Source organism: Macaca thibetana, chromosome 10, assembly GCF_024542745.1.
Source record: "Macaca thibetana thibetana isolate TM-01 chromosome 10, ASM2454274v1, whole genome shotgun sequence".
Taxonomy (NCBI): Eukaryota; Metazoa; Chordata; class Mammalia; order Primates; family Cercopithecidae; genus Macaca; species Macaca thibetana.
This window is the reverse complement of record NC_065587.1, coordinates 39,894,286-39,908,798: the sequence shown is the minus strand read 5'-3', so window position 1 is coordinate 39,908,798 and position 14,513 is coordinate 39,894,286. Positions and strand designations below refer to the sequence as shown.

General features: G+C 44.4%; 1 protein-coding gene across 2 annotated transcripts in view; it reads left to right on the top strand.

Moving 5' to 3' along the window:
* The window catches only part of CDH26 (cadherin 26), a 53,612-nt gene extending 41,999 nt beyond the window's left edge, over positions 1 to 11,613 (top strand). For both annotated transcript variants that reach the window (XM_050745552.1, XM_050745553.1), the window contains 4 exons: positions 1,457 to 1,525; positions 2,933 to 2,986; positions 4,595 to 4,669; positions 10,425 to 11,613. In XM_050745552.1, the coding sequence (XP_050601509.1) occupies positions 1,457 to 1,525; positions 2,933 to 2,986; positions 4,595 to 4,669; positions 10,425 to 10,628 (402 nt within the window). In that variant the 3' untranslated portion in view covers positions 10,629 to 11,613. The remainder of the gene's footprint in view (positions 1 to 1,456; positions 1,526 to 2,932; positions 2,987 to 4,594; positions 4,670 to 10,424) is intronic.
* The last annotated feature ends 2,900 nt before the right edge of the window (positions 11,614 to 14,513 follow it).

Below are 14,513 nucleotides of genomic sequence, written 5' to 3'. Positions count from 1 at the left end.
TCAGATGACCCAGTGCTTCCAGATATCACTGTGTCCAGTGCCATATGGTGATTTTTTGCCATATGCATATGGCACTTGGACTATGTATTTCTTAAGACACTTTTTTCTTAAAATGGGCTTGTGTCCACATTAAGTACATTTATTTAAGTAGGAAACTTTATATTTCAACTGTAAATGAAAACACAGTTTTACTTGTATAAAGAGCAGGCAAGTGTGAAAATAGCCATGAAAGAAGTAGGGCACAATGACTGGGTGGACGATGTCACTGCCAAAGGCCTGGGGCCCCTCTACAAGGAAGGCAGAGCATGGAAGCCAGGCTAGCACCAGAGTGACACTTCCTCCTGGATGTCATTAGGGTATGGAAACAGAATTAGAAAGGGAATAATTTTCTCACCATGCAAATCAGTGTTATTTAAAATTGTTTCCCAAGTAGCTAAATCTTCCATTCCATAAGTAGTAGGTGTCCCCTACTTTGAAAACAGAGTTGACCCAGGATTGCCATAAATGAGCACGTGCCTGGCCAGGGCAGTGAGCAGGGCTGGGTCCGCTGTGCATTCTGACCATCAACCCATGCTCCTGGGGGAAGGGCTTCCCTTTTCTAGTTCCTACAAACTTGCCTCCTAGGCTGGCAGGAGCCTTCTCTTTCCTTCCTCTGAGCCAGTCTGCAAACTTCTAGAGGCCTAGGCGTTGCCCTGAAGGGCACACTATGCACTTTGCATGCCCCATCTCATTGAATTTTCACCAGAACCCATAGGGGTGTGTGTGTGTTGAGCGCAGTCTTGCTTCCCTGTTGTACAGGGGAGGAAACCAAAGCCTCCACCCTCTAGGTTTTGGTGTATCTCTGGGTTCCCTTCAGTGTCCTGCGAATATTCTAGTAAGTACATCTGTGGTGACTGCTTAAATGAACTGCCATTCACAGACTTTCTCGAAGTGAAGCCATCACTTATGATTTATGGGTAACCTGATATTTTAAAAGCTGCTGCATATAGCATGAAATAACGTCACTGAGACCATTGTCAAGGTCCATTGCCTGCTTTATTTTCTTTGAAATTTAACTTCATTATTGAAGCGTCGCTATTAAAATAATAGAAACCCAAAGCAGAAAATGCCCACGATCCCATCCCTAAATCTAAACAGTTTCACCTGTGAGTGTCACCTTCTAGATCTCGTCTGTGTGTCTATGCAGTTTTCAGGTGTCTGTGTCATGGAAAGCACATTAGCATCTTCAGGTTCAAGCCTCCTCCTGCCACACGTTTCCATTGCACCTGCCCTTTTATTCCCTGCCTCTCTTCCTTTTCCTTTCCCCCCCACTGCGCCCTCCCTCTCATCGTGTTAATTCGTGTTTGCCTATGAGTATATGAGCAAGGGGAAGTGGTGGGAGGTCACACATGCCCACTTTGTTTCCAGCTGGAGAGAAATCCATTCTCCTTTGAGTAAATCAGCATTTTCCCCCTAGGATCTCAAGGAAGTGCCTCCATCTGCAGCGAGCAGGGCAGCCCAAGCACGCTCTGCTCTGGGGAGTTGGGTGAGTTTCAGAAGGTTGCTCCCTGCTGCGGCCATCTCACTAGTGACTGACGGTTGGTTCCCCTGAGAGGGGGCCCTTGTAGAAGATTTTGTGATACTGTCAGAAAAAGACACATAGTCAATGAAAATCTGAGAAGTTGGGCTTTTCCCACGCAACTCTATTTCCATCTATAGAACTAGGTATTACGATCATTGGTGGTGGCTGTTGTTTTTAGAGTTGTTTGATAATCCTGATCAAATATGACACTTTTTAGAACATCCGCAAATAGATACATTTTCTCATGTCCTTCTAAGGGCACCGGAGATAATGTATAATATTAAGAGCACAGGACTTTGACCCTGACTAAATTCTAGCCCAGTGACTGCATGCTTCCAGGGAAAGGGAGGTCTGACTTCCCCTGGGTGTTGTGTCTTCATGTATGCTACATACAAATTCTAGGACTATTGCTTTGTGAAATGACGTTTTCTGAAATAATTTTCGACTAACTAGAAGTTGCAAAAATAGTACGGAGAGCTCTTGGGGGTCCCCCAAAGATACCATCTTATGTAACCCTACTCCGTGATCAAATCAGAAAATGGACTTTGGCACAACACTATGAACACAGTTCTCAATCACAGACCTTACTTGGACCTCACCAGTTTAACTAGCCATTATTTAACAGAAATTTACTTTTCCAATATTGAATTTAAAAGAGGTATTCAGGGTCTAAAGAGCCATAGAATCATATCCAATTTTTACGAGAGAGAGATTCTAAAATAAATTCAAGATCTCTATAATTTCATATCTTTGCACAGGCAGTATCTGAGCAAAGATGAAAACATGCTGTTCTTCTTTGCACAAAGATGGTGCCACAAATCGATCACCAAAGGGCTCCTGCATTGATGAATGTTGGGTTTCATGTTCATGACCCTTCTGGTCCTGGTGTGTCCAGCTGCATGGACGTGGAACCCACACCATGGCACAGGGCCTCCCTCTCTAAAGAACCCCTCCTTGGTTTAATATTCTACTGTCACCATCTTGAAATTCTTAATTTTAAACAAAGGGCCCCCAACTTTCATCTTGCACTGAGCCCTGAGAGTTGTGCCGCTGGGCCTGGGTCCTAGGAGTGGATGTGTGTCATTTGTTTTATTCAGGGCATGGCCATGGCACAAAGGAAATCTTACTGGGTGTTCATGGACCCAAGACAGAGCTTGCAAATCTAATATTCTCATGTTCCTTCTTCACAAAGCAACTATGAAACTTATTCATGAATTTCTCCTATGAATATCTATAGTCTTTAGAATTACTATATCTTTAGTACAAAAATGAAAGGCAATATGACTGCAAGAATTTCTAGTTATGTATTTGCATCCTTTGGTGATTTATTTGAAATCAGAAAATATTTCTTTCATCTTTCTTTAATTTAAGGGTTATGGCGAGCTCTTTGAGTCAAGAGGTGTGGAAAACATGTACTCTACTCCTGTAAGTACAGATGTAGGTGTTACTGTGAAAAAATTTACCTTATTGTTCTGTCTAAAAGCTGTGGAAAGCCCTGACAATGGGAAATTTGGAAGGAAAGAGGTGATAAAAAAAATATGCCCAACATCCAAACAAACTGAAGGAGAAGCGAATGTGAGGAGAGGTTGGAAGTAGTTAAGGCACATTTATCCCGTGACTTGAGAGCATAAGAGCTTTTCAGTCCCTGGCAAATTTCTTTTGCTGTTGAGTTGCTAAGATCTCAATCATAGGCTGAGTTTTCTGCTGTGCTTTGTCACAGACCTATAGAGATTTTAAGCTAAGGGGGTCTTAGAGATCATCTAATCAATTTTTTTTTTCTAAACATGTTTTGCAGCAGAATTCTTCTTTTCAAATGAGATCCTACAAATAACTCCATTGTAAATAAAATATCTAAGTACTAATTTTGTATGCATTGACATTAATAACAGATACCTATTACCAATAAAATAATGATTATGATGTAAACAAAAGGAAGTTGAATGTTGTATATATAGTTTGCAAAATTATGTTAACGTAGCACCTAATTCATTGCCTCACATTATTATAAATTGGTTTTTATTTTATTTATTTATTTATTTATTTTATTTTTTTTTTTGAGACGGAGTCTCGCTCTGTCGCCGGGGCTGGAGCGCAGTGGCCGGATCTCAGCTCACTGCAAGCTCCGCCTCCCGGGTTTACGCCATTCTCCTGCCTCAGCCTCCTGTGTAGCTGGGACTACAGGCGCCCGCCACCTCGCCCGGCTAGTTTTTTGTATTTTTTTAGTAGAGACGGGGTTTCACCGTGTTCACCAGGATGGTCTCGATCTCCTGACCTCGTGATCCGCCCGTCTCGGCCTCCCAAAGTGCTGGGATTACAGGCTTGAGCCACCGCGCCCGGCCTATAAATTGGTTTTTAAAGTATCAAGAAAATTTTGATCTTCCCTTGGAGATCAGTCTTACGTTTACCGCCACTCTTGGGTGCTGGCCTTGCACCTGCGTGAGCCCGGCAGTGAGGCCCCGGGTGCTTTGCTTGCCTCCAGGCCAGCCTGACTCACATGATTTCATGGTGGGATTTGCGGGTCCCCAGGTAGCCACTCCTCCCGGTAGATGCCAAGCCTGTTTCCTACCACTGTACCCTCTGCCCTTAGATAGCACAGAGACCCAGATCCACAGACATGGACCAGATGAGCAGGTGACTGCCAGTAGCCCATCATGGGGAACAGTGGGCAAGGTGCAGAGGAAGAGAAGCCAAAATGAGCAAGGAGGGGCAGTGTAATTGAGGGGGGAGTAAGGCATGAGTGAGGCTGTCAGCAGGAGCAAACCCTCCTGGCTGGGCTCACTCGGGTTCCTTCCTCACTGAAAGTGTGTTTCAGCCCAGGCACTGGAAGGTCTAGCCATGAGAGATTGCAGGGCCTCCCTCTCTGCCCCAACACAAAGAGAGGAAACGTGAACAAACTGCCCTGGGCCTGGCTCTTTACCTCCAAAAGAACTGTGCTGAGTATGCCCCATCTGTGCTGGGGCCACTGACACACAGGGGTTGCAGGGTAGGACAAAGGCTCTGCTGTGGTATGAAACTCTACTGGTTTGCTTGCAGGCTTACCCAGATGCCACAGTGCACAGACAACTCCTGGCTCTGGTGGAAGGAAGGATGGCAGAGACATTGAATCAGGTAGGGAGGGCTCCCCTTGTCCTGTGCACTGGCTATGGGTTTTGCATCCCCACTGTGCTCCAGGCTTGATTTGGGGACACTTCCTCCTAAATCACTGTGTTAGTCAGCTAAGGCTGCCATAATAAAATACCATAGCCTGCCTGGTGGCTTAAATAACAGAAATGTATTGCCTCATGTTTCTGCAGGCTAGAAGTCCAAGGTCAGTGTTCCAGCATGGTTGGGTTCTGATGAGGGCTCTCTTTCTAGCTTGCAGATGGCCACCTTCCAGCCGTGTCCTCACATGGGATGGTGAGAGAGATACCAAGCTCCCTGGTATCTCTTCTTATTAGGGAACCAGTTCCATCATGAGGACTCTACCCTCATGAGCTCATCTAAACCTAATTGTCTCCCAAAGGCTCCATCTTCAAATGTCATCACACTGGGGTTAGGGCCTGAACATATGAATTTGGAGAGAGAACACATTTAAGTCCATAGCAATCACTTTCATGGGAATCCTCCATCCAGTGCTGCTTTGCAGAACCCAACTGAAGACAGAATTGACACAGGACAGGCAAGCCCCCAAACTGGGGATTAGCCCAGGAGGGTTTTTGGAAAGAGTTCAAAGGTGAGGTGGTGGTGTTAGACAGCAGTCTTTTATTGAACATTACTGCTCCTTGCAAGGCAGGGCTAACTCGTAGGCAGTATACTCAGTCAGAAATGTATGGGATGTTGGCAACTGTATTTATACTCACTAAAACCCACTTTCAATTACATGCAAATTAAGTGGCAGGTTGATACAAACTGAGGGGCTTTCTAGGAAAGGGATGGTAACTTCTGGGTCACTGCCATGGCATTGGTAAGCTGTCTTGGCACTGGTGTGAGTGTCTTGCACCAATGAGCAATGAGGGCAACCAGGATCACTTTCGTCTCATCTGCTGGATTCTGCTGTTTTTTGTTTCTTTGTGTGTTTGTTTGTTTTTGTTTTTTTAACTTCATCCCATCTGGACCAGATCCTATTTTGGTCAGCAGGGTTGTGACCAGAAAACAAGACCTGCTGGCCTCCTACCTCAGAATGAAGGGTCTTTTCCTGCAAAACTGTGAAAGAAGTAGTTTGACTGCTCTGAAGGGGTCTATGGGGTGAGATTCTGATTTTAGGCATATCCTGGAAGGTCCCTCAGCACAGCCACTGTGTAGTCCTGGGAAGATTGGAAAGCAGCTTGGGAGCTGGGCAAACCCATGGGCAGGTTTACACGGATAGGGCAGAGCCAGTCCACTGCTCATGTCATGGAGGCTCTGCTTGGGGAAGGATGTACCGAGAAGCTGCCCGGGCTGTTCTGACTCTAAGCAGCTCCTCCTGTTGCAGGGCAGTGGGAACTCAGGCCTGTGGAATCATCAGCACAAAGGAAGACATAAATGTAGACAGTCTCTGTCAGGCTAGACTTATTTTTTTGACAAACACATGTATGATACTCACTTTGTTCTAGACTCTGTTCTGAGGACTTGAAAGATGTTAACTCTCAGTCTGCACATCAGCCTATTGGGGGAGGTGCTGTCATACACCTTTTTGTAACATGAAGAAACCCAGGAACAAAGAAGTTGGGTGATGTGTCCAAGGTCACAGCCATAGAAAGTCGTAGATTTGGGGCTCAAATACAGGCAACTGGGCTCCAAGGTCTAGCCACTGCGGGGGCTCATTAAAAGGCAGCAGTCCCCAGCACCAACTCTGTGGACCCTGCTGTAGTGGGTCTGGGGTGCACATCTGAGCCTCTGACTTGAGGTCCTGGGATCCTGTTTTGTGAAACACATTGGTGAGCCTGGACATCTCCTGCTGTGCTTGTCAGAGTGGATGACAGACAGGGCTGTGAACACTGTGGCCTGAGGAAGTGAGCCCAGACTGTGTCTGGATGTAGAGTCACTGCCTGGGGTCTCCCCAGTGTCAGCTTCCTCTGGTTCCTGTCACAGTCCACAGGTGGGAGCTCCAGCTCTGTGCCCCAGTGACAGCCCCAAAGGTGCTATAGGCTTGGCCCCTTCTCACTCCCACTCCTTAGCCCTGCAGAATGGGTGCTGTCTGGCACCTACTTCAAGAAAACACAGACATCTTCTCTGAGCCTAGAAGCTTTGTCTAAAGCCAGGCAAGCCAGGCTCCTGCAGAAGGGGGCTGTGTACCCACAGAGTCAGGGCTGCAGGGCACTTCCCCAGGCCCTGACTGCTGGTGAGGAAGATGAAGGATAAGCTGTGGGGAAATTTCTGTGTGTCTCTCCCAAGCTGACTATAACCTCCCTGAGGGCCAGGCTGTGTCATTATTGGTGATGGCACAGGGGTCACTGAAGAACCAATGAAAGAACCATTTTCACTATAACCCAATGTGGTAGATGAATCCAATAACAGAGGCTCAGACAAGTTGCTCCAATGGTAAAGGCATGAAGGACAGAGCCAGAAATGGGGTGCAGAGTGGCCGACTGCAGACGGGCCCACCTGATCATTGAGCAGTGTCAAGGAAGTCTCCTCTCTGAACCTTAATTTCTCATCTACAAAGTAGAGTTGGGCAGCTCTGCTACACTCTTGGGTGAAGCTTTGTGCAGACAAGATCATGTCTCTACATAAAACATAGGATGTGGTGATCATGATATAGTATCCGGCTTACCCATTTTCACATTTGTGCACACACACATGAATGCATGTCCATGCACACGTACCGCTCATGCCAAGTGGACCATGTGGACAGTATCGCAGGTCCTGCCTGGCTGAGCAGGAGGGGGATGTGTTCCAGCTGCGGGCCCCCCTCCTCCTCTGCAGGGAGGGAGGCAGCTTAGTTCAATAGAAGCTCAAAGCTCTGCTTGGTGGTGTGAGAGGAGGGAACACCAGATTAGAGGGCCCTGTTCTTTCCTCGTGAGCCCTCTAACTTGGATGGTGGTGTATGATGAATTATTGATCTGATGAGGCTTCCAAAATTGCTGAATCAGGGTGCAGACACCCGCTGTTCTGCTGTCAGCCTGGGGGTTTTGAAGTTGAATCCACCCAGTGCAGCCCCCACTGCAGATTCTGTCTTGCTCTGCACACACCATGTCCGTCGCTAATTGTCTATTCAGCTTCACTGCAAGAACGTGAACAGACTCCTAACACCTAGGCTGGAGCTTGTGTATCTGCTGGTTTTGCTGTAAAAACTTTCTTTCCTCCCGCTGCCCCCAGCTCCCCCATGCCATATGGTCAGACAGCGACCACAGTCCCTGAATAAGCAGACCCAGTTAATGGACCAGATGTGCAGGTGAGCGTTCCCATGCTTCCGGTGGGCACCAAGCCTGACATAGCAGTAGACTGGGGTGGGGCACAGCATTTCCCACTAAACAAGGGCCCAGGCAGGGCTCTTGAGAATCAGAGGAGGCTGGAGACAGCTTGTTACAGTCACTGGGTGGGCCAGGGCAGGGGGCACAGTTAAGAGCTTGGAAGCCCAGGGGTCCCATCAGAATGGGGACATGCATGGGGTCCCTGGGGTCCCAGAGCTGCCCTTTCCAGGCCCTCCCCACCTCCCACCTTGGGCTTGAGCCCCAGGACTCCGACTGTTTTCATGCTCTACATGAGCTCACCTTCTCAGAATTACTATCAGTAGTGACGGATTAGACAGGCTCCCACTAAACCCATTCCTGCCAAGGTCTGTGGAACTGGCTCTGGGTTCAGATAGCACTCTCTACAGGTATTAGAAGGTAAACAGGCTAAAACCCTCCTCCACTCCTCTCCCCTCCCTTCCTGTCCCCTATTTATTGTATCACTCAGGCCAGGAAAGTCTTCACAGAGAGATGACTTGGGTCCTGAATACTGAGCTGGAATTTGCTGGGTGGAGATTGGCAGAGGAGGACTGTCTAGGGTTCTAGGCAGAGAGGAATGAGCAGATACGAAGCCTAGGAAATGTTTCTGGGGTTTGTGCAGAGGGTGGACCTGAGGCAGGAGAGGCTGGGGAGAGGAAGAGATGGTGAAAAGACGGCTGTTGGGAGGGAGAAAGCCATGACAACCCTACAGCAGGGCGGCTTAATGCGCAGAGCAAGTACCTCTGGCTCACGTCAGAGATCAGGGTCGGTGTCGAGCCGGAGCCTGCCCAGGGTCCTCCCACCCTGTGGCTCTGCCACCACTCAGAACTGGAAATGAGGCTAGAGGACAGAAAGAGCGAGAACGGAGGCTCTTGGGGAAGTTTTCACGGCCAGGTATGTGTTCCTGACATCCCTATTTCATCAGTCACGTAGCCACATCTAGCAGAGAGGCAGGAAATGTGATCTTGCCGGGTGACCAGAAGAACAAGAAATGAGTTTAGTGAACTCCTTGCCACTCTTGCCCCAATGACTGGAGATAGGGACCTATCCTCAGGCATTGGTCATGGGGCTGGAGGAGAGGGGATAGAACTAGGAATATGGCCGAGCATTTGAGAGGATGGGGCAGAGAAGAGGTGGCGATGACTCTAGGTTTCAAGGTTGAGCAGCTGGGCTGTTGGGGATGTCCTGACTTAGGCCAGGCTAGAGTTTCATGAACTTTGGTTATTCTCACACGACTGTCACACTTGTGTTTAACCCACTCACTATTATGTATTTAATGCATTTCTGTAAAGCAGCTCACATGTTAATTAGCTTTTGGCTTTATGATCAGCTATGTAATGGTATTTGTGAAATCATGGAGTTGGTGTGCTTGTTATTATGTTTTGAAATATGCGATAAAATGGCCATTGACTCAAATAAATATGTGTTCTGATACCGCTGAAATCATCTAATGCTGCAGGGGTCAGTGAACTTCTTATAAAGGGCCAGAGAGTAAATCTTGTAGGATTTGAAGGCCAGTTCCCACAGCTCAGCCCTGCTGTTCTGTGAAAGCCGCCACAGATGATACACAAATAAAAGGTCTTGGCTGTGCTCCAGTAGAACTTAATTTACAACAACAGGTAGTGTGGGGGATTATCCGCTGGGTTTTAGCCAGCTAGCCCCTGTAACAGGGGGTGCACACTGCACTTGGCAAGCATTGAGGGAGGGGCTGAGGGAGGGGGAGATGCAGGTTGTGGGCAGAACCGCAGCGGTTTCCAGGGTGTTGAGTCTGAGGTCCCTGTGGACGTCCTCGTGGAGCTGTCTGGTTGGAATTCTGGCTCTGGATGTGACCACAGGGAGTGTCACAGACAGACATGGTGATTGGGACATCACCATTGGTTAGGGATGGATGAAGCCATGGCCTGAGCGTGAACGGGGAGACTGGAGGGCAGTGGTTTGAGGAGCCATGTGGGTGAGACGGGGTGGCAGAAAGCGGTGGCAGCCCTTTTTTGGAGGGAGGCTGTGAGGTATGAGCGGATTGAAGGACAGACCTGAGCACATTTGTGGGTTGGAAGAAAGGAACCCACAGCAAGAGGCCAGATGAAGAGATGAAGAGAGAGGGGACAGTTGTCCAAACGAGGGTCTGGGGGGTCACGGAAGGGGAGGTGTCCAGAGCACAGAACAGGGAGGGGCTAGCCTCAAGAAATGAATCTGCAAGAGGGTGGGAGTGGGTGGGAGGTCCTCCTGAGGGCTCCTGTCATAGTCCTGGGGCGGCCACCAGTGTGTCACAGTTCCCTCTCAGACTATAAAGTGGGATGTCTCCCCTTAGCCTGACTGCCACTTCTGGGACTGTACGAACTCCTGTGTCAGCTGAGGACATGGGGCCTGAGTGCCGTTCCTACTGCACTGAGGTGTTCCTCGAATCAAACCTAGAGAAATGAGCTGGGTATGGAAGCACATGGCATTTACCTTCTCTTTCCCCAACTTTTCCCCAGAAACTCCGTGTTGCCGATGTGCTGGAAGATGACCCCGGCTACCTACCTCACGTCTACAGCCAGGAGGGGGAGTGTGGAGGGGCCACATCCCTCAGCTCTCTGGCCAGCTTGGAACAGGGACTGCCGCCTGATTTGCTGGACTCTCTGGGTTCAAAAGCGACTCCGTTGGAGGAAATATGTTCAGAGTCAGGTGGTCCTTCCTAAAGAAATGTGTATTTTGGAGAATTGAAATAATTCATGGAGGGGAATCACTATTCATGGGTTTTTCCCCTCTGCTCTTCTTTTCCCTCCTTAAAAAAAAAAATCACCTTCTAGTCCTAGATGAGGACACACTATTAGTTTGAATTAAATGCTTTGATATTCTGAGACCAGCCATCTTGAACCAAAGCAAAACCACAAGTTGTGCTTTTTTAAAATTTGATTTGTCATATTTTCTAGAGAAACTTGAATTTAATTGTGTTATTCTTAGCTTCCACTGGCAGCCTAACTTTGAGGGTAAATGAAAATATAACCCATCGATTACCCAGTCACTTGGGAACAGCAGGTAATACTGAAGAAAAATAAAAATAGATTTTAAAACGTTATTTACATTTCTATGATTATGATTCTGCTTCCTCTTAAGGGAAAACTTAGGTAAATAGAGAAATGTTTTCTATAACGTTTGTAATCAGTATTTTAAGTGATTTTTTTTAAAAAAGTATTGATCCCTATTCACTTTTTGATTAGATAAATAGATAAAATATGGTATCTTGAGAGAAATGATTATGCTGAAAGCTTTATAAAGAGTACACTCTTTAAAAAATGAAGAGCTGACATAATTTAACTTGTATGTGTTATGTAAGTAAGAGAGTTTAGGAGCCTTTCAATGAAAAAGTTCTGATTAGATTTTATCTTTAAACAAAACCACAAAATTTAATTGGTTTTTACTTGTCCACTTACTGCTAATGTCAGTTTCAGGGGAGGAAATGGTTTCTTTTAAAAATCTTAATATGGAGACATATGCCCTAAAAATAGTCAGTTTTCTAGTCTGAGTAATAGATAAGAGACTGACTAAGCAAAGTTTAAAATGCTATTAGGACACTTTAATGCACATATTGAATATCTAAAAGTCTACAGCCATATAAAATTTTTATGTAATTAATGAGCAAATGCTCTCTCTCACGCCCTGAAATAAATCAGTAGAAACATGTTTGCTGTTGAATCAAGGAAGTATTATGTTAAACAGTGAGTTACAGCTCACAGTTAAAACGCTCTCCTTCTTTTTGAAGAAGCTGTGCAAATAATTCTTTTAAAGAGATCTGGACTTTCTTACCTGGTTACCTCGCTCTTTCTCTGCTTTGGGAAGCTGAAAAAGAAGAAAAACCACATTTAAAACACTGGAATGTCTGAATGGGACGCTTGAAGTGTAGAACAGCTGTATTGATCCTAGCATGACTCAGAGGACAGTCTAGGACATTTTCTCAGTAATTCAGTATAAAAGTCATTTTTTTTAAGAAAAATATATGTGTTTGGACAACGAAACAAAATAAACACATTATTCAATTGCCTTCTTATACTTACCTCTTTCATTCTGTTCCCTGTAGATTTTTAAAAAATTCTCTCAGGTTTTAAAACTTTATTATTTTATTTTAAATAATTGACATATAATAATTGTACATATTCATGGGGTACATAGTCATGTTTCAACATATTTACAGTGATCAAATCAGAGTCATTAGCATAATCATTGGCTCAAACGTTTTTCATTTCTTTGTATTAGGACGGAGCATTCAGTATTCATCCCCCTTCTAGCTATCTAAAACTATGTATTATTGTTAACTATAGTCATCCTATAATACTATAGAGTGCTAGAACGTATTCTTCCTAGGAATAATTTGCTGTAATTTTGTATCCTTTAATAAATCTCTCCCTATCCCTCTTTCCCCCTACCCCTCCCAGCTGCTGTATCCTCTGTTCTACCTTCTGCTTCTGAGATAAACTTGTTTTTAGCTTCCACATATGCGTGAGGACATGTGGTTTTCAACTTTCTGCTAGTGGCTTATTTCTCTTAATATAATGTCTTCCAACTTCATCCATGTTGCCATAAATGACAGAATTTTTTTATTTTAGTGGCTGAATAATATTTCATTGTGTATATATACCATACTTTCTTCATGAATTCATCTGCTGTTGGACAGCTAGGTTGATTCCACATCTTGGCTATTGTGAATAGTGGTGTAATAAACATGAGATGCAGATGTGTCTTCAAAATACAGATTTCTTTTCCTCTGGACAAATGCCCAGTAGTGGGATTTTTGAATTATATTGTAGTTCTATTTGTAGAGTTTTTCAGGAACCTCCATACTCTTCTCCAAAGTGTCTATAGTAATTTACATTCCTACCAACAGTGTATGGGTTCCCTTTACTCAGCATCCTCACCAGCATTTGCTTTCTTTATTTAATTTAATTTTTTTTTTTTTTTGAGACAGTCTCACTTTGTTGCCCAGGCTGGAGTGCAGTAGTGCAATCTCAGCTCACTGCAACCTTTCCACTTCCTGGGTTCAAGCAATTCTCCTGTCTCAGCCTCCCAAGTAGCTGGGACTACAGGCACGAGTCACCACGCCCAGCTAATTTTTTGTATTTTTAGTAGAGATGGGGTTTTGCCATGTTGGCCAGGCTGGTCTCAAACTACTGACCTCGGGTAATCTGCCCACCTCAGCCTACCAAAGTGCTGGGATTACAGGTGTGAGCCACTGCATCTGGCCCAGCATTTGCTATTTTTGACTATTTGATAGTAGCTATCCTAACTGGGATGAGATAATACCTCATTGTGGGTTCGATGTGCCTTTCCCTGACCATTCATGATGTTAAGCATTTTTTCCTATATTTTTTGGCTATTTTATGTCTTTTGAGAAACATCTGTTCAGATCATTTACCCATTTTAAAATTGGATTATTTTAATTTTGCTTTTGAGATATTTGAGCTCCTCGTGTATTCCAGATAATAACCCCTTGTTGGATAAATAGTTTGTAGATATTTTCTCCCATTCTGTAAGTTGCCTTTGCACTCTGTAGTTGCCTTTGCTGTGCAGAAACTTTTTTCATTTGATATAATCCTATTTGTTTATTTTTGCTTTTGTTACCTATGCTTTTGAGGTCTTATTCATAAATTTTTTTTTCGAATACCAATTTCCTGAAGCATTTTCCCTAAGTTTTCTTCCAATAGTCTTATAGTTTTGGGTCTCACATTTAGGTCTTTGATCCATTTTGAGTTGATTTTTGTATAGGGTGAGAGAGGGGAGTCTAGTTTCATTCTTCTGCATATAGATACCTACTTTCCCCAGCACCATTTGTTGGAAAGGCTGTCTTTTCCTCAATGAATGTTCCTGGTCTTTTTGTCAAAAATCAGTTGGCTGAAGATATATGTATTAATTGCTTGAGTCTGTATTCTGTTTCATTTATTGATGTGTCTATTTTTATAGTACCATGCAGTTTCAGTTATTATAGTTTTGTAGTATATTTTGAAGTCTGATAGTGTGATGCTTGTAGCTTTGTCTTTTGTGCTCAGAATTGTTTTGGCTCTTCAGGGCCTTCTATGGCTCCATGCAAATTTTAATATATATATTTTTTATTTCTGTGAAGAATGTCATTGGTGTTTTGATAGGGATTGCATTGAATTTGTAGATTGCTTTGCATAGTGTGATAATTGTAACAACATTAATTCTTCTGATCCATAGGCATGAAATGTCTTTACATTTATTTATATCCTCTTCAATTTTTCGTCAGTATTTTGTAATCTTTTTTTGTAGAGGGCTTTCACTTCCTTGGTTAAACTTATTCTTTGATATTTTAATTTTTTGTAGTTATTGTAAATGGGATTGCCTTCTTGATTTTTCAGCTAGTTTGTTGTTCATGTATAGAAATGCTATTGATTTATGTATGTTGATTTTGTCTCCAGCAACTTTGCTAAATTTATTTATCAGTTCTAAGAGTTTTTGGTAGCATCTTTAGGTTTTTCTATATATAAGATTATGTCATTTGCAAATAGGGACAATTTGACTTCCTCTTTCCAATTTGAATTCCCTTTCTTTCTTCCTCTTGTCTAATTGCT